Here is a 23,787-nt window from a genome sequence, read left to right as displayed (position 1 = left end):
ACTGAGTTGGAGCCAAATGAACTCGAACACGGCCGATCCAGAAGGAGCAGTGGGGAGCAGCTCACGCTTGCAAGTGACTTTGAGAAGGCCGGGGGGTCATGCGCAGGAGGTTACGAGGCTGGACGCCGACTGCGGGGAGATGCGACGGGCGCATGGGCAGGACGCGCCCCAGGGCCAGAAGGGACGACCACGATGATGATTATGATGATGATGACGACGGTGAGGAATAATGACGCAGCCGTAGTCAAGGAATGGAAAGCTTCCGAGGATGAGGTTCCATCGGGAGGAGACGGAGCCATGAGCTGGGATCGTTTTGCAGGCGCCAAGTGGGGTTTGTTGCATCGCCAGGCCGTGAGGGATGATGACGAATCGGGGAGGCCTTTATTCGGAAGTGGATAGAGCATGGGCGCGAATATGCACGATCTGCATCATGGGAACTCGCTTGCCAGTATCAACATATAAAAATAGGTTTATCCCTTCAGGCAATACAACAGGAGGTGTTCAGATGTTAAAACACCAAAGAGAAACCTTTTGCAAGGAATGTCTGCATTGACCACACGTGCTTGTGGCGGACATGCAAACAAAACACATGCTCTGGTCTGCTCTCCGCTGGAGTGATCGTGTGTTATTGTGTTCGTGATTGCCGTGAGAGCTCATACTTGGCAACTCCTTACCAGTGCCCTACCTTATTATGAAACCAATTCAGACCGTATTGGTCACCCCGTGCCCTTACACATCCCAAAGTCCCATCACAAGGGAAAAACAGACAAAAAAACCAACACGTTAATTTTTGCCCGTATTGAAACGCCTATGGACCTCAAAACTCTATTTCCCTGGACAAGAATACGGGGTAAACCGTATGGGTTGACAGCTATGAAAGCTTCAGTCCTCACTCGATATTTTCCAGAACGCTGCGAGGGCTGCCTTGGAGCATGGATTATCGGCATAAGGCACTACCACTAACTCGAGTACTGGCGTCAGTATACTCTACATCCTCATAATCCCGTGAGCAGGGTTTGTAAAACTGACGGGGGATAACTAAGAAGGTCTCGGATGGATGTGGCTGCCTGGGGAGTAACGGAACGGTCGTGGCCGCAATAAAGCATCGCGTGCATGGGAGTCTCAGCGTGCCGGTTGTTGATGCAACTTGGGGCGAGAGGAACCCCAAAAGGTAGTCCAACACCGCTGAGTCAGTCGCGAAGATTCCAACCACATTTAGCCCACAGGAACAACACCAGACAGAGATTCCCCCAGTGTGTGTGTCGACTCGATGGGGAAGTTATGTTTGCGAGCCTCGATTAAGGGTCGGCACGGCACACGAGGGAGTGGGTGGCCAGCAACCACGCCCGGACGCCTTTGGGGCCGTCCATAAATGACGTCACGCACCTGGGGGGGGGGGGGGTCAGACATTTGCGACGATGTGTGACGAGGGGGGGGGGGGGTGAAAAATGTGACGTCACATCAAAATGCGCAACTTTAAATAAATATAGACAACACGTTCTACTTAATTAAATATACTTTTTTAATAAATGTGTTCTCCTACAACATCAGAGTGCAGCGCCACATTAAATACGCACTACAATGACAATAGTTTAAAGCGATTTGAAGAATGTTTTATATTTTTTGGGAGGGGGGCAGAGCTTTGTAACGTCACATTTGAGGGGGGGTCTGACTTTTTGTGACGCCGTGTGACGAGGGGGTGGGGGGGTCAAAAATCGTCCAAAATCGCGTGACGCCATTTATGGACGGCCTCTTATTTCCCCAACGCTGATGTTTAACACACCGCACCAGGTATTCATTTAAGGCTGAGTCGACCAAGGGGGGAAGCACACGATTGGTGCAGATATTTGCCACTCGTGAGCGGTCATCGAACTCGGCTCGCCTGCTTCGTAGCGCACTGCGCTAACCGCTGCACCACCGCTCCAAGGACACACACGCGCGCGTGCGCGTACCATTCATAACCCAACTAACATCGCGCACACGTGCGACGCTACTGCTGCTCCACGCAGGCTGATGTCGAACACAAGACAAATAGAATCGATTATTATTGAATCCAGTAGCGACCCCCCCCCCCCCCAAAAGATTATTCGTCAAATCGCAAAATCGTCAGAGTGGCGATCGCTCTGCGCTGCGAACCTGTCAACGCCAGTTCGAGTCTCGGTCACAACCTTCCGCTCTTCAGAAACCCGCGCTGGCCAGCGTGGTGAAGTATGGTCAATCAACCCCCCCCATCCCCCCCACCAGCGTGGTGAAGTATGGTCAATCAACCCCCCCCCCTTCCCCCCCCACCAGCGTGGTGAAGTATGGTCAATCACCCCCCCCCCTCCCCCCACCAGCGTGGTGAAGAATGGTCAATCAACCCCCACTCCCCCCACCAGCGTGGTGAAGTATGGTCAATCAACCCCCCCCTCCCCCCACCAGCGTGGTGAAGAATGGTCAATCACCCCCCTCCTCCCCCCACCAGCGTGGTGAAGTATGGTCAATCAACCCCCCCCTCCTCCCCCCACCAGCGTGGTGAAGTATGGGCAATCAACCCCCTCCTCCCCCCACCAGCGTGGTGAAGTATGGTCAATCAACCCCCCCCCTCCCCCCACCAGCGTGGTGAAGTATGGTCAACCAACCCCCCCTCCCCCCACCAGCGTGGTGAAGTATGGTCAATCAACCCCCCTCCTCCCCCCACCAGCGTGGTGAAGTATGGTCAATCAACCCCCCTCCCCCCACCAGCGTGGTGAAGTATGGTCAATCAACCCCCCTCCTCCCCCCACCAGCGTGGTGAAGTATGGTCAATCAACCCCCCCCCCTCCTCCCCCCACCAGCGTGGTGAAGTATGGTCAATCAACCCCCTCCCTCCCTCCACCAGCGTGGTGAAGTATGGTCAATCAACCACCCCCCCCTCCCCCCACCAGCGTGGTGAAGTATGGTCAATCAACCCCCCTCCTCCCACACCAGCGTGGTGAAGTATGGTCAATCAACCCCCTCCCTCCCCCCACCAGCGTGGTGAAGTATGGTCAATCACCCCCCCCTCCTCCCCCCACCAGCCTGGTGAAGTATGGTCAATCAACCCCCTCTCTTCCCACCAGCGTGGTGAAGTATGGTCAATCAACCCCCCCCTCCTCCCCCCACCAGCGTGGTGAAGTATGGTCAATCAACCCCCTCCCTCCCTCCACCAGCGTGGTGAAGTATGGTCAATCAACCAGCCCCCCTCCCCCCACCAGCGTGGTGAAGTATGGTCAATCAACCCCCCCCTCCCACACCAGCGTGGTGAAGTATGGTCAATCAACCCCCCCCCTCCTCCCCCCACCAGCGTGGTGAAGTATGGTCAATCACCCCCCCCTCCTCCCCCCACCAGCCTGGTGAAGTATGGTCAATCAACCCCCTCTCCTCCCACCAGCGTGGTGAAGTATGGTCAATCAACCCCCCCCCTCCTCCCCCCACCAGCGTGGTGAAGTATGGTCAATCAACCCCCTCCCTCCCTCCACCAGCGTGGTGAAGTATGGTCAATCAACCACCCCCCCCTCCCCCCACCAGCGTGGTGAAGTATGGTCAATCAACCCCCCCCCCTCCCACACCAGCGTGGTGAAGTATGGTCAATCAACCCCCCCCCCTCCCCCAACCACAACCAAACTACAGCGTGATGAGGCCTCCATCCAGCAGTGGATTGATAAAGAGCTGCGCGTACTGTACTGTCATTGGGGAGACAAAGGCGGTCGTGCGTGGTGCTGGCCACCCACCCCCTGGTGTGCCGTTCTGGCCTTAATAGGTGCTCGCAAACACAACTTGCCACACAAAGGTCTGTTAAGGCTATACGGGGGACCTTTGTCTTTGTACTGTGAGAGATTGGCTGCCCACAGCTCCGGGACTTCTCACGCCAACCCGCGATATTCAAGAGCTGAATTTGTGTTCGCTGCCCGTGGTCCCAGCACGATTCAGGCTCAACACTGGTGGCTAAGCAGGTCCAAGCCTGGCCAGGGCTTGCATGGACGACCACCACGCACCACGGAGTGCTACGGGAATTCCTCGGTGGGGGGTGGGGGGGGGGCAGAGCAAAGAGCGGTGCAGGAAAAATCCATTGTAGTTTTGTACTTTCCCCACTCACATTCAACCAACCAGCTACTTGACCAGCGTGGTGAAGTATGGTCTTACAACTCTCACTGTGGGGGGGGGGGGGGGAGGAGCCCCCCCCCCCCCCCCACTTCACGGGCGATGCACGTGTTCATCTTGAGGGCGCATCGAGAACCGTGTCGAAGCGAGGATTAAAAATAATGCGCGTCACCGCGAGCGAGAGAGAGAGAGAAAAAAACAGACGCTCGAGGGAATCCCAAGTACGTCACGGTTAGGATACCCCCCCGGCACAATACCATATATGGAGAAAAAGGGGAAGTGCGGTGGCTTAAATAGGGAGCTCCACACGCGACGAGGCAATAGCGGCCGAGGCGCGCTTCACGCAACGAGGACTCGCTCCGCCAGCCTCACTCGCCTCGACACAGCCAGCAGCCCGAGGCTTCCGCGAGACGCAGAGAGACGAAGAGAGAGAGACATCGCCCACGTGGTGGACAACCGAACGGTGGACACGGACGCAGCCTAACCCCACCCCCCCCCCCCACAGTCCTCCCGAGCTCGGAGGAAAAAATCCACATTCGTTGTATCTGCTCCTTCTCGCGTTCGCACGGGGGGGTGGATCAGCCGTGGGTGGGCAAGGCGGGGTTGGCGAGTGGTGGTTGTGGCTATAAGAGCCGGCGCAGTCACCCGAGAGCTCCACACAACAATCATCATCATCATCGCCGCGCACGCTGCCTTAGCTGCTGCTGCTGCTTCTGCTACTACTACTACCTACTGCTGCCACCTGACCGAGTGGGCAAGGAGAGATTCCCTCTCGTCTGCCACGGGGCCGAAGGCAGCCTCTGAAAGGGGCCCCACTCTGAGATGCTACAGGACTCCTCCTCCTCCTCCTACCTGGAACGGGAGAGCGGCTCCCGGGAGAGCCTCTCGTCAGCGCACGGCTCCCCTCCCTTCATGAGCGCCGATGCCGTCTTCGCCGCCGCTGCCGCTGCTGCGTCTTGCCAGGTGAGACTTGTGGGAGCACAGAGGACGTAGTGGACACAGAGCCTCAGTGCCTTGGTGCCGAACGCCGGCTGTCGGATAACTCGCTAGCTAGGTGCTGTTGTTCATAGCGGCCGCAGATGATGATGACGATGTTGGTGGTGGTGGTGGCGATGTTACAGGGCTGTACGATATATATAACAGCGGGTAAGACGCGTGCAGCTTTTAGCTAAAGTGCAAGTTGCTTAACGGGAACAGCGGCGGATGATCAAAGTGACGTTGATGACACTGTTACAGGACGAGACGCACGTGGAAGCTGTGCTCGCTATTAGCTGGCCGCTGTTGTTGTTTAACAGCTGCAGGCGATGTTGTTGGTGGTGGGGGCGATGATGACATCGTCACACAAAGCGACATCCTGTGCGAGTAGCTTGGCAGGAGCGCTCATTCACACGTGAGACGGGGGAAGCGGGGCAGAGTCTCAGGACGAGTGGTCCAGGAGGGTCCTGCACCGGAAGCTTAGGCAAGTTTCCTTAATGATTGTGACAAGTGTTTTGTTCTTGGGGGCTACGTGAGGGTTCCATGTGCATCCGGAGTCTACGATAGCCAATCGAGAAGCGCTGCTGTGTATGACCGAACTCCACTCATCGTGCTACAGGCACAGGTGTAGCGAGCGTAGCTCTGTATATGCGAATATGTACTAGAAGGACGGTGTGTGAGGTGTGGTTTGCGGTGTGAGTGGTGTGTACGCGTAGTGTGTATTGTGTGTGCGTGGTGTGTGTGTGCGGTGTGTTTGTGCGGTGTGTTTGTGCGGTGTGTTTGTGCAGTGTGTGTGGTGTACGGTGTGTGTTCGGTGTGTGGGTGGTGTGTGCGTGGTGTGTGTGGTGTGCGGTGTGTGTTCGGTGTGTGTTTGGTTTGTGGTGTGGTGTGCGGTGCGGTGTGCGGTGTGAGTGGTGTGTGCACGTAGTGTGTATTGTGTGTGCGTGGTGTGTGTGTGCGGTGTGTTTGTGCAGTGTGTGTGTAGTGTGTTCGGTGTGTGGGTGGTGTGTGCGGCGTGCGGTGTGTGTGCGGTGTATGTTCGGTGTGTGGTGTGTGTGTGGTGTGTATGTGGTGTGGCGTGCGGTGTGTTTGAAGGCGTTGTGCGTGACATGTGACACGTGTGTGCTGGCGGCGTGCAAAGTGAATCACTGCACGCGTTTTGCTGCTCGTGTCTGGAAGTATAATTAATTGCTGTATATCTCAGTACACGCTGGGGGTGGAGCGGTGGCGCAGTGGTCGGCGCACTGTGGCTATGAACTTGGCCCACCTGAGTTAGATTCTCGGGCAAGGAAATTCAAGACCGCTTTGTGGGCAGTCAAATAATAGTTTGTTTCATCAACAGGCTGGTTCCTCCCATGGGAATGTGTAATTTCCGCCACTCTACTGCTGGTTTGAAAGAGTCTCCTTGATTTGGCGTGTTAATTGATCTCCGTTCATGCCGTTCATGATGATTTTGACCATACTTCACCATTCTCTGATTAAGGAAGGGGGGTGGGGTGGGGTGGGGGGGGCGTGCACATAACCGGTTCAGGGATCTCCCGGGCACTTGTTAGCCGTGGCCGGGAATCGAACTCGGGTCGCAGCCGGGTTCAATAGCGCAGTGCCCTGGGCCCCTCTATAGGAGGTGCTACAATTGTAAATCGAGAACGTCTCTCTGCTCAAGCGAGCGCAGGTGGAAATTCCGCATGCATATGGTGAGCGCCAGTCTGTCCCCAGGGTGAGCCTGGGAGTGGTGGTGCACGCCTGCGATCCGGCGCGTTTGGGTGCAAGGGTTGGTAGATCACGTAGAGATGTTTGAATCTCCCAAACCCGTTGGACTGTGAGGTGGCCATATAGCAAGTAGGTTGTGAATGGTGCAATACCCCTATAAGCGATGGTGCCCCATCACATTCGTGCCGAGCAAAACCAAACCGACGACGGCTAAATAAAGTGGCAGCAAAGGAATGCAACGCGTGTGGGAGGTCCGTCCATCACGGAGATGGAGCGACAAAAATCAGTGCATGTGCGGGCAGGTGCTCGGTGGGTTGGTAATGACATCGTCTGGTCGTGAGAGGAGGCGGCGGCGGCGGCTTGGAGAGACCTTCATGGTTAACAACGATGATGGATGATGATGATGATGAAAGGCAATAAGGCCGCGGTAGGTAACTTTAAGGAAGCTGCCGCCCGCGTGAGTTGGGGGTTGAGGCAGGGACGATGTTTGCGGGTGAAGTTACAGCAAGCGCGCGAGCGCGGCCTCTCAAGCAGCGAACCGGCGCTCCGGGAAGTCGATCGCGTGGGAGGAGCGAGTTCCGCCGCTCCACGTGGCCTTTCACTTCCCAAAAGTGACGCTTCGAAATGGGAAAAGGGTCTCTCGGCTCGGGAATGGATACGTGGGAATTTCGGCGGTCTACCGAGAGGCGGGACGGGTGATGTTTGGGGGGCTTCCAAAACTCTTGAACGGGTTCGCGACCGAGCACGTGCGCGTAACCGTCTCGTGGGCAGGTCGCCGAGAGTCGCGGCCGCGTTCGGGAAGGGGGGGGGGGTTAATGCGCCGAGCTGGGAAGAGTGGGTGGCCGGGATTGGAAATCGAGATGGATGGGATAGCGGGGGGGCGGGGGGGGAGCATTTTTTTCCTTCTTCCAACCACATCCCGACAATGTCTGTGGACCTCTCCGCGAGTCACGGAACTCGTGGGTCTCTGTACGAGTGTATCATCACGCTGTGGGCACACATGCAGTGTCGTGGCTGTCGAGTACTGCAGCGTGCAGGCGGCGCAACTGACACCTGGGATCCACGGGCCGGAGTTGACTCAGCCGCCTGGATACATAAAGGGAAGTTTGTGGGGCGAGGTTGATAGGCGCCCTGTATCATTAGATGCGGAGGGGGGGGGGGGAGTGCACATGCCGATTAACGCAACGCCGCTGCGCAGGAGATTCGATTTTGCTGATTGTGATATTTGAGGTCAGACTGTCAGGACCTGTGACGCGCACGTGCTGGCCAACGTTCCCGATGTCTGCATTTATCACGCCAATGTGGCAAAACAAATACGCCCAAACGCCCGGTGATGGGTGCACGGTTGTGTTTCGGTCAGCAATGGGACGATGGGCATCTCTGTCGAACCAGCAGTGGAAATTCCACGTTCCGATGACGCTGTCAGATTATCCACGGAACAACCACTGGTGAATTAATGTTGATAAAAAAGCCAAACCTAGTACTGGCCCATTCATTAGTCAATCGTGCACCAGGAAATTGCTTATTTATACTTGTTTAGAATCACGCAACGTTATACAAATATACAGCACGTTAAACTATAGCATCCCATTGAACTCCGTTGAGTCTCAAGACTGCTTTAGAATATTTCACCAACCTCCACTTCAACGTGTTGTGAACTTCATGCGAGGGAAAACTGGAATACAGCCTCTGGCCAAACCTTGGCAATTCCGTGTTTGTGAGCATACTCTCTGCACCACGCTTCCCGTGTCACTCCACAGCCCAGTGAGTGCGACCAGTCCACGTCACACATCTGCTGACCACCTTGCACTCACACCTTCTCAATCCACCACGACCAGCTCACACTGAATGGGATCTCAGCTCAGCAGGCTTGAGTTTGGTGAGCGCGTGCTATGGTGATCATCGGGGCTTGCCGCGTGTTGTAGGTGTGGGGCCGAGGTAGCAGCCAGGAGATGTGTCTGCTGAGTGTCGCGCCCTCGTCGTATAATGCGTGGTAGATGGGTTTTCTCCAGGGTCTCTGGTCTCCTCCCACACGAAGCCAAACTATCATGAATGGAGTTGAGCGAATGTTCCAATGTATCAGCAACCTCAGGCACGCGTGCCTTGAGACTCGGCGAGGCTCTACCTGGGTGAGTGGCATCGAGAGCTGGGACGATCGGTCGATGAATCCGCAATAAATTGTAATCGACTCCCCCTTGCTTGTAGTCGATTCCTCTGGCCCCTCTAAAAAAGAAAAAGACGCCCTGCCTCGAGAAGGCAGGCAACCCCCTCCAAAACACGCCCAGCGTGATAGCGGTCGATAACGCCGATGGCATCACCTAGTCCCCGCCTGCCATCTCCCGTCCAGCGGCACACGTGAGGAAGAGGGGCCTTTTTTTTCTCCTCCACTCTATGCGCGTTATCCGATCGGCTTGAGTCGGCTGATCACCGTCGCGATGATCGGTGGAGCCCAGCCCCGCCTGACGTCCATCTCTCACAGGAGTCGCCCCCCCCCCACCCCCCTGTTGTGCGCGTGTCCGCGGCGTGCCCTAGGCGTTCGTGCGCGACGCACCGGGAGCCGGCCCTCTCTTCGTGCCGACGGTCACCGACGTCGCCACGAGCCGGGAACTGCAGTGGATGGTTCAGCCGACGGTCATCGCCTCGGGGACCCGCAAGGCCCCGCACGACCCCCAGGCGCTCCCCGTGGCCTTCCCTCCCGGCTCCTGCTGCCCGGACTCGGAGCCCTACCCGCTGGGGGGGGTCCCCACACATACCCTCGCGTCCATCTCACATCTCCATCAGCAGCAGCAGCAGCACCAACACCACCAACACCACCAGCAGCAGCAGCAGCATGTGAGGCCGCATGGGAGCAACCGAGGCGGAAGGCGAAGGAGAGACGATGATGTGAGCATCAATTCGAGTCCGGAATGCTGTTCCGTAAATAATTTTGCCCACGCCACATCCATCTCATCTTATTTTGTCCTGAACCTGTTCAAAGAATTCTAACATATGTAGGGGGACAATATATAGGATTGTTATGGGTAGGAATATCTGGTACTCTAGTGGTAGTACCTTACGCCAAAAATCCCTATCCCAAGCCAAGCCCGAGCAGCGTTCAAGAAAATAGCGAGCGAGGAATAAATCCCTGATGACAATCATCGCATACACACGTCGCAAAGTGCGTCTCTTTTAACAACCCTTTGTCAATCCACTGCTGGATGAAGTGAGTTTAACACACAGGCTTTCGCGACCAATATCATCCATAATACAGGTTTTTGTTGGGTTAGATCGTGTTACATACGTGTCGTCTGATGATGCGAGTTGTATTTACTGGCGAAACGTCGTACTCAATATTGTAAATGTTGTGGATTTGCTCTCCAACACACCGGTGTGCTGGACTAGAAACGAATTGGGGTATTCAGATTACGTGACAACCCTTACTAATTGGCTGCGACAGGTGGTGACGGGTTTAACGACACATTCATATTTACGCGATCTAACCCCCCAAAAAAACCCATATTATGGAGGATCGGGAAGGCCGAACTCCACAGGGAGTGGGAAAATGCCAGGAATACGTTTAAGTATATCTCATCTCCTGTACCTGCCACCCCCTTTCCTCTTCCGTCTCCCCCCCCCCCCCCCGTTCCTCCTCCTCCCCGCAGCTGAATCCCGCGGACGCGGAGAAGCGTCGCGTGCGCAGGGAGCGGAACAAGCAGGCGGCCGCCCGCTGCCGGAACCGGCGCCAGGAGCTCACCGAGCGACTCCAGGCGGTGGGTGCAGCTCCAAGAGACCGAGAACCATCGCTCCCCCCCCCCCCACCACCATCACCCATGTAGCCTTAGCAGATCTTTGAGGCAATTGCTGTTAAGCGAGAGCAGCACCTGGGAAGGCTGAAGGGGGTGGACAGCCCAGCATCACGTCTCTCCTTTGTGGCAATGTTTAAACCGCGCACCAGGTACTCATTTGAGGTTGAGTCGACCTAGGGGAGGGCCAGAACCGGTTCAGATAATCGTCACCGGTGTTGGTGGCCATGAGGGGGAAACGAACTCGGGTCGCCGGGTTCGTAGAGCAGCGTAGCGCTAACGGCGATGCTGCCGCACACACACAGCTACCGCACACACACACACACAGCTACCGCACACACACAGCTACCGCACACACACAGCTACCGCACACACACAGCTACCGCACACACACACACAGCTACCGCAAACACACACAGCTACCGCACACACACACACACAGCTACCGCACACACACACAGCTACCGCACACAGACAGCTACCGCACACACACAGCTACACCACACACACACACAGTTACACCACACACACAGCTATCGCACACACACACACAGCTATCGCACACACTCACAGCTACCACACACACACACACAGTTACACCACACCCACACACACACACATACACCACACACACACAGCTACACTACACACACAGCTATCCCACACACACACAGCTACACACACACACACAGCTACACCACACACACACAGTTACACTACACACACACACAGCTATCGCACACACACACAGTTACACTACACACACACACAGCTATCGCACACACACAGTTACACCACACAAACACACACAGCTATCGCACACACACAGCTATCGCACACACACACAGCTATCGCACACACACACAGCTACCGCGCACACACACACAGCTACCGCACACACACACACAGCTACCGCACACACACACACAGCTACCGCACACACACACACACAGCTACCGCACACACACACACAGCTACCGCACACACACACACACAGCTACCGCACACACACACACACAGCTACCGCACACACACACACACAGCTACCGCACACACAGCCCCCACACACACAGCTACCGCACACACACACACACAGCTACCGCACACACACACACACAGCTACCGCACACACACACACACAGCTACCGCACACACAGCTACCACACACACAGCTACCGCACACACACACACAGCTACCGCACACACACACACAGCTACCACACACACACACACAGCTACCACACACAAACAGCTACCACACACACAGCTACCGCACACACACATACAGCTACCACGCGCACACACACAGCTACCGCACACACACACACACAACTACCACACACACACAACTACCCCACACACACACAGCTACCCCACGCAATGGGGTCCCAGCCGCCCCCCACAACTCAACACTGAACCCCCTCCCGACCGTCCCCCGCTCAGCCTTCTCATCACAACAACATTGTCGGACAGCGGCTGCCACTTTCCTGCAGGCCAGGTTCTGGCCCCTGTGCTAATAAAAGTATAATCTGGGCCCAACACCGGTGCCCTCCATCCACCCACCTGACGATCTCACAGGGAAGGAATGAAAGAGCGGGCTCGAAGGCTTGCGGGGTTATCTTGAGGCGCGCGTACGCTACTCGCTCTCTCTATCCAGATCCCCTTTCTTTAAAAATTAATACCCCGCTACGGATTGTAGCGCAATTACGTGGCCGACCTGCCGTGCTCCGCTCTCTCAAAACTCGCGGTTGTTGCCCCGTGCCGCGCTCTTTCATCCGCTCCTCGTCTCACCGCCCATTGTCCAGAGTGGGGGGGGGGGTGGCGATTCGCCAGCTCTACCTCCCATCTTCAGCGACGCAGCCGCGGCACGATTTTCGCCGTGGGCTCTTCTCCCCGCACCGCGGCGCTCGCTCGGTGCGACGACGGCCCCCGGTGCCCATGTTTTTGTCGAGCTCGCTCCTGAGAAGTGTTTTAATTGGCGGGGTGGTGGACGGGTGCACGGAGAGATGTTCGTGCCGGCGCCGGGCGATATGGGAGGCCCTCTCTCAGCGCAACTCGTCAGCGATGTGTTACAACAGTGTGATCTTCACAGTATGGATGGGCGGGGGGGGGTTGGTAGTAAACGTGCTCCCACTTGTCGTTCACTTAACACAACGTCAGTCGCTGTCAAGCCCAAACCCTCAGCGGAGGCGTCGGAGAAATCCACCTCCAATCGGCTGAAGTCCCTTCCTGGCAGCTAACGAACCTGGACACAGACTCGTCGGTCGCCATTCATTCCGCCACGCGCAAGGAATTTACGACAACGCGTTTCAATGTTTCTCAGGAGACGGACGAGCTGGAGGACGAGGGCGCGGGGCTCAAGTCGGAGATCGAGAGATTGAAGAAGGATAAGGAGCGACTCGAGTTCATCCTGGCCGCTCACCGCCCCGTCTGCAAGATGCCCAGCGAGGAGGAGAACGAGCGCGAGGGAATGGTCGGTGCCTCCCCGTGCCTCTCGCACCTTCTGTCCAAGCGGGAGGAGCCGTCCTCTCTGGCCCCACCGCCACCGTCCAGAAGTTTCGCTCCGGCGGCCGGGGACTGTGCCATGCAGCCCGCTCCGGAAGTGAGCATCTCCGGCAGCTACTACTTCGACCTGGAGCCGCTGAGCAGCGCCGGAGCACCGGCGTGCGCCCTCGCCTACACGGGCTACGCCGGGCAACTGGGCTACCCCGGCCATGAGGGACACGGCGGCTACGCGGGATACGCCAGCTGCCCCGTGGCGTCGGTGGCCGTGGGCGGCGGCGAGCGCGGATCGCAGGAGGCGGGGAGGATGCGCCTCGTATGTCGGGAGCCTGCGCCACCTGAGCGTGAGCAGCAGTGGCGGAGGCAGCGGCGGGGGGCAGGAGTCGCCCGACTCACTTGGGTCCCCCACGCTGCTCGCGCTATGAGACCCTCCCCCCCCACCGAGAGTGTAAAGCGGAGAAAAAGTGAAAACGTGGGGAGTTGGGGCGCAGTCAGTGGCGCTGCTGTCAGAGTTGCGGGCGGTACAACCGCACATGGACTCACGGGGTAGGAGGAGCCCAGGCACTGGGTTACCAAGATGGGAGGGGGGGAGCTGGACAGGGGAAGCCCCCGTTTCAATCGCTGGAACACGGCCCATGCCAACCACTCGGCCACTGTGGTGCTTGCATCAGGCTTAGAAGTGACGCGAATACTAATGGCTGGTTGGTGAGCATTAAGGGTGGCTCCAGTTTTGTCTTGGCTCGTGTGCTCTTAACAACGTACCCTGCCAACTCTTTGCGGCGTCCGGCCTTTTCAATGTTTGTTCGCTGCGTACGTTTGGTGCCTACGGCACCGTGGAGAGCGGCACGCGTGAGGATGGTCACAGCCTCGCGATCGCGCAACACCGCGGTGACTCGTATTTATTTATTTATTCCTCGTAGGTTATCTCTATTTATTTGTACGTTTGGTGTCAACGTTCGGCTCGTTTTAAAAACAAATGTTTTAAAAACATGAAGCTAGTTTTACGAACTATTTATTTTGTTAAAAAAAAAAATCTTTTTGCACTGAGTCGTCGACTGAAGTATGCGGTGCGTGGGAATCATTTTTGGAATTGTTGGGAGTGGGGGACCAGTGGCCATGTCGGCACACATCGTGTCGCCGAGAGGGTCCAGAAAGGATATTCGGCGAGGGCACAACTTGTGGCCTACCGCCCCCTGGCACCCCACCCTGGTTTCAAGAAGATTCGTGAAAAAGCAAGTCCCTAAGTCACCTGTACTGCGACGCCATCGCTAACGGGGTGAGGCGGCTGCCCGAGGAGGGCAGCCGAGTCCAGGGATGGGAAAACGCAAACGAAGGCAGCTCTTAATATCGTGTGCATACAACTGTGAAACGTAGTTTATCTTAATGTAATAACGCAGTGGTGTCTTGACCAGCCCGCGTGCGGCCAGACAATCAGTTGTGGTGCCATACTTTAGGACCAAGGGCTTTATACGACTTTCGCCGGGATTATAAACGAGCGAATGGGCGTAGTAGCTTGGCGGAGCACTTTTGCTCGTACCGCTAAATAATTTATTGAATTGTACGTTATTTTTGCCGGCATGGTGCCAACAGTGGCATTTTGAAACCGAGTCGACGAAGTCCTTGACACAAAGGGTTGGCGCAATGTGCTTTCCGGTACGTGGAAACCCAAGTCACCACTGTGATGTGAAACCCACGTTGGCATCGTATGGCAACGGTTTTAACACGCGAACGCGCTTACGAGACGAACGCCAAGTGACACTGCCAGTTTGCAGGCATTCCACTCGTCATGTTTACAGATATTTTTGTACATTTTGTGAGCAAACGTAGATCGTTCACCTCCTCAGCAGGCAGCCTGGAGTCGTGGTAATCACTCGCCGAGTGGCCACTGCCATTCCACTGACAAAAGATACGTAAGAGAAGTGCTCTCCGTTTAACAGTGATTGTTTACCTTCAACAAAGTCAGCTATAGGACATTATTTTCATACAAAAGGAACACGTAATGTATTTCTAAAGGCGAGACTTTTACCTTTGAATATATATAATTGCCCCTACTTGTAAGTTTGCAATAATGCACTTGGTCTCCAACGAGAAAATATACTTGGCTTCACAACATGCAAATAGCATACCATAAAATATCCACATATTTACATTTTGTTGAAATGTGTGCCACTGTAGTTTTTTACATCAGTGCCTGGGGTGGCCAGAAGTTGGTATCAAATCAACTCTTCATCATCATCGTAGATGATAAAAATAATAAATAAAAACCCATACACCCAGACATCATGCAGCTACTAGAGCCATCCTGGATTCAAAACACGTTGGGTATACACTTTATCGTAGGGACGTGGAATAACATACTAGCACTTGAACACAGACGCTTGACATTACCCGACATAGGAATCGCAGCCAGAAATGAGTGCAACCCTGCCAACTCAAGTGGCGTACGGACCCCAGGATCATTGTGTTCAGCAAAAGTAGGCCTACATTATGTGTGTCGGTATTGTTAGGGCGCGAGCACGGTCACCGACATGGTCACGATCGCTCACGTGACGTTGAAGCGCAGTTGTTTACGCGTGGACGCAATCGCTCGGCGTGCTTCGGTCCTGCTTCCTGCGTCGGCGCTGTGCGACGAAAAATAAACACGGGCGCATTTATCGGATTCCGCGGCGCACGCGAAATGTGGTTCACTCGATGTGGATCGCGAATTTAGTTTTGAACAGTGAGGCCCATGTGGCGTGTATAGCGTGACCGGGTGGTGTGTTTCCGGACTGAGGCTGCAGTTGGCACCGAGTTGTAGGCCGTGAGTTGAAGGAGCGTTCGGGCGAGGGCAGGGGTCGGCAAGCAAAGATAACAAGAGCAGCCATTCTTTTCGAATTTGCTAAAAAACTATATTTCAAGAGCAGCAACGCAGGTGAATAACATCACGAAGAAGCGGTCCTTAAAGAGCCGCATGCGGCTCTGGATCTGCAGGTTGCCCACCCCTGGGCAAGGGTATTAAATCCGATTGGGCCAGAAGCCACTATCTGCCTCGATGTGTTTCCCTGCATGGAGAGTGTTAGATCTTAGTTTGGAAAGCAAAGCTTTGTATGCCGATGTGTAGTTTACAAAAATAAAATATATGCAGGTTCTGGTGAATTTCGAAAAGATATGGTAATTTGCATGGCGATCTTGTGTGAGTTACTGCATGCCTCTATTTTCTTAAAAAATTAAACCATTTTACAAACTGACGGAAATCGAGAGTTAATATATAAAACATAGGTATATTTTTGATGTAATATTTACGTACTGAAATATTTATTTTCATAAGAGTAGGCAGTGTGTGCGAGTTTTACGACGTTTGTCAACGTTTTGTTTTCCATGAAAACGTAACGACGCCTAGGCGTTCAATGTTTGCCAATTTGTACACATTTATTTTTTTATACCATCGTTAAGAGACTTAGTAAATGTAAAAAAAAGGTACGTAATAAAATATTAAACCCAACAGTCCGTGTGTTATGTGATAAATACGAGTGCTGAATACGAAACTGATTTAAAGCCTGCGGACCAAATCACCTGGAATGCCGCACACAATCTCACCACATCTCGGAAGCCAAGCAGGAATTGAGCCTGGATAATGCTTGGATGCGTGACCACTGGTCACACATTTGCCACACATAAAACATGCATCATAGCCCGTTGCCGGCCTACGTTGGTAATGATTTATAGAGCGTAATCCATGCCCGTTGCGTCTCAAGACACTAAGCAGAGAGCATGCAGCAAAAATCCAATGCACCATCCTACCACGTCCTCACTCCCCACCTTCCCCAGCCCCCACTCACCAGCAGCCCAAACACTTCTGATGCCCACGTTAAAACGTAAAGCCTTTCGTCAATCCACTGCTGAATGAAGGCCATAGCAAGTGCTCTAAATAGGCTCAAACAACACTGACCTGCACGGCAGGGGGGAGATCCTCGTCCAGGAGTGGTTTGGCAAAACATCTGTACAATTGTGCTCATTGGGAGCACATTTAAAATTGAGTTACACCGCCACCTGCTGCCTGCTATGTTACAATACCCTCACCGTCCCTGGAGCGAAAGTTTTTGTTGGCCGCACAAAGTCCGGCGCGTGGAGCACAGAGCCTCAAGGGTCGCACGGGTGACCTCCCGATCGAGGGCGACTTCCCAGATATGTATTGGCCAGACCAAGGTCGGGCAGGGTCTGAGCGTTAGAACAGTGGTGACATCGTGGCGCTGGGCGACACCGCAAATCCGGTGGACATCAACAAGTCAATGATTATAATTAGGTACCACTCGAGGCTTTGTGCACCACAACATAAAAGTTTCATTGCTTAAACGTGTCGTTTGAGATTAAAACATTACTTGTTCTTTAATAAATCACGTCAAGATGAAATGTGAAATGGCACCATACAAAATTTGGATAAGGTGATAATTCTTAAAGCTTTATTTGCGACTTAGATCAAGTATAGATTTTCATCTTTCAGAAATGCCTCTTTCAATAAAATGTACACAAATGTCAGCCACGTACAAAACAACTTGTTCACAAATTGCAGAAAAAACTGCAAGACACTCAATAATTTACACATATAAACAAACAAGTCCTTGAAAAGTTTTAGAATTATGCAAAGTACAAATTCTATACAATAAAGGATTTGCATATACCAAAGTGGTCAAATTCCCATGGGCAATTGCAGTGTATTTTCACCAGGTACCTTTCATCCTTTTGAACAGTGACACCCTTCCTTGAATTTGATTTAATTTAGGAAAAAAAAGACACCCAACATTAGATCTTGTTGAATGCAAAAATATGATCAATGCACAAAGCCTATTGAAAACGGGACTTGACATTTGGCATAATAAAAATAAAATGTCACCTATTAAACATTATCTTGCATTTATTTCCCATGGCTGTCTTGGTTGTAAATCAAACACTTTTATACAGCAATAAAATATAAGCATATGAAAATATTATCCTTTCAACGGTTCCAACTTTAAAGCCATCAAAAGAATCATTTCCGGGGTACATGTTATATTTAACGGTGACGTTGATGGCTCTTTTACACAAGAAATGAAATTACACCAGCAGCAAAATAATGATGTCAGTTATAAACACCTTCCTTGGTGGTTTAGCTAACAACTTCTAGTACAGTACAGTAATTTAAGAAAATCTAAAACACTGCTGGGACCCACTCAAAGCTTCACACGGCTCCTGGAACGGCCAAAGGCGTTTCGCGTGTACCGTCGCAGGCCTGTGCGGGCCGTTGACGTCTCCTCGGCACTCTGCAGTGACGGCTCTGTCTCCTGCAGCCCCCTCTTCCGCACCGAGGACTTCGGGAATGCGGGCGTGACGGGCGGAGAGATCAAGTTCAGCTCGATCTCAGGAGGCACCCACTCTGTCTTCCTGTGGAAAGCACGAGGCTTTTAAGCTAGGTTGCTCAACATTCGACCCATCATATGCGGCACATGAAATAGCAGAACATCTTAAAATGCAGTTGTTGCATGCTGAAATTTCCATTTTTCTATTTTTATTTCCACACTGTATTTGGTGCAAACTTCAGAAAACACTTTATTACTGCCCAAATATTTTTTGGGGAACTTACAGTAAAAAAAAACGTGGAACTGCATGCAGGAAGCAATTGCCGTGGCCAAAGACCGGAAAGAGTGGAAACATTTAATCCGACCTCATCGACCGCCTGTTGACAACTGATAAGAGGTTAAACGAAGGATGGGCATCCAAGCTGAGTCAAGATTCTACTCGCCAATTTAAAGAGCGTAAATCAGGCAGCGTAAGTCTCCAGAACATCAGAGATTAACTCTTGTCGGAAGGACTACTCAAGACAGACAGGATGTGCTCTGGTCGGAGCTATTTTTCCATTCCAGATATTCTTGAAGAGCCAGTCTACGGGACGGAGTTCATTGCTCAATAGAGGACGGAGGGAGCACGTCATGGCTGCGAAAAGACTGAGTACCTTTTGGCTTTCTTGGCTTTCCTTGGAAGGCGTTGCCGTACTGTTGCCTCTTGCACAGGAATGGGCTCATCGTCCTCCATGGGTGGCATCTTCATCTCCACTATTTCTTCGGTGGCCACCTGAGGTAGGGGACAATTTCCATAGCACATACGTAACGTACATTGCACCTCTTGTAGTTTGCAAGTAATGTACACACAACGTAATGAAAGTCTCCCAGCAACTCATAAACGCTCCTATCAACCATGATACAAGGGCATGGAACAATTGATTAAAATATTTTTAAAAAATTCTATGCAAAATAATGATTTGTGATTTTCGGGAATGTTACGGAAATGATAAGCAAATATTACATTCATACTTATTTTGCGATTTAGACTGTAAACACAACAAAACATCATTCATTCTTGAATCAATCGTGAGCTCAAAGTGTCAAAAAAATACTAAACCGTCTAGAATAGGGGGATTTTTAGATGCTTAAAAACAAGCGCATGCTGCAACTATGTGCTTTATTAAGGCCTCATCACATACGTACATCCACATGCGGCTGTTTTTCAGGGGTCCGTAACTTCTTGTATTGTCGCATCCGAGTATTTGGTGAGGAAAAGCCGTAGTCCACCACAGTGGGCCTTTCGGGCAGCTCGATTTGTGACTTGTCGAGCAACGTGGCTGAAACAAAAAGCCACCAATCGGAATACGGAAATAAAGTTATACATTTTCAAATAAACAAATAAAAGATCGCCTTGCTTTGTGGAACAATTCCTCCATAACACTTGGTGGAGGGGGTAAAAGGATTATAGGTGTTGTTGATTGCAGCCTCACCCTTCTCGATGCATCTGGTGGATCGTCTGATGGGAGGCGAGAACTCGAAGGGCTCCCGGCTCACGGTACCGGGTGCCGCCGGCGTGTCGGCGACACCAAGGGACACGTCCACTGCCTTTGCGCTCTTGCGGCCGCGCCTTGGCTTCGGCACAGTCTCCCCGCCGTCTGCGTTCTCCGGGACGGGCGAGATGGCAGGCAAGGTGCGGCTGCTCTTGTTCGCCGAGCGGAGGGCCCGCTTCGACTCAAAGCGCGTGGCGCTGGCCGAGCCGAGGGGAGTTGCCGGTTGCACCTCGGGTTTGGTGGCATCATCCGCTAGGGTTTCGGCCAACACCTCCGGCAGGGGCCTGAGGTTTGAGCGTCTGCCGCGTCGCAGCGCCCGCGAGGGCGTCACCGGAGTTTCGGTGGTCGGGTGGTCTTCGACCGATTCGACCAGAGACGCCTGCAGGAGCCTCCGACTGCGACGCTTTCTGGGTACGTCGCTTGCAGCCAAATCGGGAGCGAAATCTGTTTCGGAGGTTTTTGTCAACGTCAAAGCTTCCGGCTGCTCGGCGATAGCTGGCACGGAGTCGTATGCAGCCGTGCTGTCCACGTGACCCTCACGCTCGTTGGCAGTGGTCACGTTCCTGCCCTTGCGGCGAAGACTCGTCCTCACACTTCCTTGATTATCACCAGACAGAGACAATTGTTCAGAATAATCTTTTGCACCTGAAACACGCTTGGCAGTTGACGTTTTATTGGCTGATCTTCGCGTGGGAGTTTGTTTATCTTTAACTTGCGTGTAATTGGATTTGTTCTTTGCTCTGGTATTTGACTGTTTCTTTAGAGAAACCTCCACAGATGAGGTAGATTCCTCCAAATCTGGCAGTGCTAGGTCTGCATCATCATCATCAAACTCCTCGCCTTCACATGCCTCGCTCACACTTGTGTTTGTGGTAGCAGCCTCTTCCTTTTCCTTCGACTCTTCAGCTGCAACTTCCTTCACCCGAGGCGCTCTGATGTCACAAGTAGAGTTGGTCTCGGATGTGTCAGCAATGTCCGGTAACGTCTCTTGCCTCTCTTTGTCCATCTCTGGAACATCCACCTCAACTTTTTGTGCATCCTGGACAAAAAAATGTACCCGTCTATGAGTCAAGTGTTGAACACTAAATTTAAAACATTTTAATTATGTATGTGCATTGAACTTCTTTCGCACCGTATGTAGCAAAACAACAAATTAACATCACCAAAATTAACATCAAAACAACAAATTAACATCACCAACACAAAGTACGTAGGAGGGAACATGCGATTAAACATGAACGCTAATGTGCAACATTCCACGTCAGTTGTGTTCAAATGGATTCATACCTCGACTCGAACCTCCACGGGAAACGGAGCCATGGTGGACACAGGTTCAGGCCCTGTCAGAGGCTCCACCTCTTCTTCTTCAACCACTGCAGCAGCGGGGAGGGCCAGGTCAATGGCTTCTTCCCTCACCTCCAGCACTTCCACTGCGTGACTTCGATTTTCATGGCCAGCAGAGGACACAGCTATTTGAGATAAAAAGCGCGTTTAAACGATGGGCGAAACGATAACAATTGGAATCATCAGATCGTTCCATTGAAACTGCAGGGAAATTCCAAACGCTCCTTCCAAAGTAAAAAAAGATAATTTGTGTAATAATCAAAATATTCACATATTGATACTTCACCCACAATGAAAAGTATTCTTCACTTGACCAACTACAGAATTGAAAAATGCTGCACAACTAAAAATTACGAAACTTGTGTTTGTGATCCGCAAACGTCAGTTAAAAATACAAGCGATGTGTCTTGTGCCGTGTACATGCCTTGGGTTGTAGCGCTTTTGGAAATCGCAAGTATGGCTTCTCTGTGGCAGGGTTTGAAAGTGATCTCACTATCGTCATCATTTTGCTCAGCCTCCTCCTCTTGCTCAGACTCCTCCTCCTGCTCTTGTTCTGACTTCTCATCCTCATCATCCTCATTATCCTCATCATCCTCATCATCCTCCTCATCTTCCTCATCCTCCTCATCCTCCTCATCTTCCTCATCCTCCTCATCCTCCGAGGAGACGTAGCAGAGCTTGGACAAATCCACTGTGGAGTTGGCATCGTTCGACCTTGACAAACAACAGAAAGATTAACTTCCTTGAAAACGCATTTTGATTATTAAGCAACAGGAGCAAGAGAAACCGCATAGTCTCAACATAATCAGCACACGGAAACAGTCGCCAGATTCCTGCAGAGACGGGGCTTGACGTAAGGGCTGCTTACGAGTCGTCGGGTGAATCGCCCTCCTTGTTCGTTAATGCAGAGACGAGGTTCTCAGGGTCTGTGGCCACGGTTGACTGCGGCACTTCTGCCTCAATCTCAACCATTGCCAGTGCGTCCTTCTGCGGCCCGTTGCTGATAGGAACATCTGCGGTTCAAAGACAATGGCGTCAATCGACACCGTACAATGAAGACCGGACAATATTCTGTGAATGTAAACATCGTACGTCGCTTTAGAGGTGCTTACAGATAACATAAGTCCTTTTAGGTTGCTGTATTTAAAAACAAATTTAGGCTTTCGATCGTGTCTTTCAGTTATACTTGGCCAACAAATATAAATGATAGTGAGGGTATGCCTCACTTTCAGTAACCGACAAGGATTAACCTGAGAACACATCAAAATGGGCAGTGTTTTCACAAAGCATTGAACGCTCATACATTCACCCCAATTGTTAGGCACCAATATATTAATCATTGTGTGAAATATGCATTATTCCTGATTTATTGAAATTCAAAAAAATATGAGCACAAGTACAAAGTTACGCGAGCGAAACAAATGAAACTGTGCAAACCAGACAGAACAAATGAGAAACAAAAACAACGGGGACTTCTGAGTACCGACTCCTGATTCGAATTGAGCACACACCATCGTCGTAAGACGTAAGGTCCATGGGCTCCTCTGCGGACATGTATTCCTCCGTAGGCTCGTCCACACTCGACTCTGGTGCATTCACGTTCAAATCGTCCGAGTCCTCCAGCTCGAGGATAATGGAGTCTTCTGGGGCGTTGATACTTGACGTCTCTGCCACCGTGCCACTTGTGTTCTCGTACTCCGCAAGGCTCTTGTCCTCCGGCTCCACGGCAGTTGAAACCTTGGGGGTTGCGGGACTTCGATCGCCGGCGTGCTCGTCCCTCCTGCCGGCGGCCGCTTCCTGGACGACGGAATGCTGCCCGTGGCCTGCTTCCTCTTCGTCGTCCTCCTCCTCCTCCGACTTCTCCGTCTCGTGAAGCCTCTCTTGAGGTGAATGTCTTTCCATCACAGGCTCTTCCCTCTGCAAAGTGCTTGCACTGCCACAGCGCATTGCGACACTTGGTGAATTAACGATGCTGAATATAGAGTAGCTGCTACAATTAACTAGTCTTATGTTTGAAGGACCAGTCTCAGGCTTGAACAAAGGTCTTTACAACGGTGTTTATTTATTAAAGTTTGAGAGGCAAACGTCAGCTCTTCACACGTATCGACATGTGAATAATAGGAAGATTATGCCATATTCCCCAATAGCTGAGGGTTTATGGTTTAATATTGCAAAATGCATTTGTGTGCATACAGGAACAGACATCAAGGCTGGATACAAGCTTAATACGTAATAATGAAAACACAACAGAACATGTAATAATAAGAATGATGCGTAAAAAAAAGGTGAAGTTAGATTTATGACTAATGTGCAAATTGTTGAGGTATGCCAAGATGTGTATTTGTCTGACAATTCCTAAGAATTTTAAGATAAGTTAAGAGCACTTTGTCTACTGCTGGATGAAGGCCTCCCCACGCCTTTTGGTCAGTGGGGGTTGCTTGACCATACGTCACAACGTTGGTCAATGCGGGTTGAAGGGGTGAGGGCAAAACGGTTCTGTGGTTCAGTTATCGATCGCCACTGGTGTGT

The 23,787-nt window shown here is 52.3% G+C and overlaps 2 protein-coding genes across 4 annotated transcripts in view; one reads left to right on the top strand and one right to left on the bottom strand.

Moving 5' to 3' along the window:
- The first annotated feature begins 4,439 nt into the window (after window positions 1–4,439).
- Window positions 4,440–16,544, top strand: LOC133342295 (fos-related antigen 2-like). The gene is made up of 4 exons (XM_061551372.1): window positions 4,440–5,064; window positions 9,319–9,669; window positions 10,428–10,535; window positions 12,892–16,544. The coding sequence occupies exons 1-4, from the start codon at window positions 4,924–4,926 to the stop codon at window positions 13,618–13,620; spliced, it is 1,329 nt and encodes a 442-aa protein (XP_061407356.1). The 5' UTR covers window positions 4,440–4,923; the 3' UTR covers window positions 13,621–16,544.
- Window positions 16,545–17,487: 943 nt separating this feature from the next.
- The window catches only part of AHCTF1 (AT-hook containing transcription factor 1), a 28,365-nt gene continuing 22,065 nt past the window's right edge, over window positions 17,488–23,787 (bottom strand). For all 3 annotated transcript variants that reach the window (XM_061551318.1, XM_061551319.1, XM_061551320.1), the window contains exons 30-37: window positions 22,770–23,191; window positions 22,127–22,271; window positions 21,683–21,972; window positions 21,202–21,383; window positions 19,855–20,953; window positions 19,568–19,701; window positions 19,036–19,154; window positions 17,488–18,467 (exon numbers count right to left, since the gene is read on the bottom strand). In XM_061551318.1, coding sequence (XP_061407302.1) covers window positions 18,257–18,467; window positions 19,036–19,154; window positions 19,568–19,701; window positions 19,855–20,953; window positions 21,202–21,383; window positions 21,683–21,972; window positions 22,127–22,271; window positions 22,770–23,191 — 2,602 coding nt within the window. In that variant the 3' untranslated portion in view covers window positions 17,488–18,256. The remainder of the gene's footprint in view (window positions 18,468–19,035; window positions 19,155–19,567; window positions 19,702–19,854; window positions 20,954–21,201; window positions 21,384–21,682; window positions 21,973–22,126; window positions 22,272–22,769; window positions 23,192–23,787) is intronic.

This window comes from Lethenteron reissneri, chromosome 14, assembly GCF_015708825.2.
Source record: "Lethenteron reissneri isolate LAM-NWPU_2019-01 chromosome 14, ASM1570882v1, whole genome shotgun sequence".
NCBI classification, from domain to species: domain Eukaryota; kingdom Metazoa; phylum Chordata; class Hyperoartia; order Petromyzontiformes; family Petromyzontidae; genus Lethenteron; species Lethenteron reissneri.
Note: the sequence above shows the minus strand (reverse complement) of the source record. Positions and strands in the feature narration are given on the sequence as shown.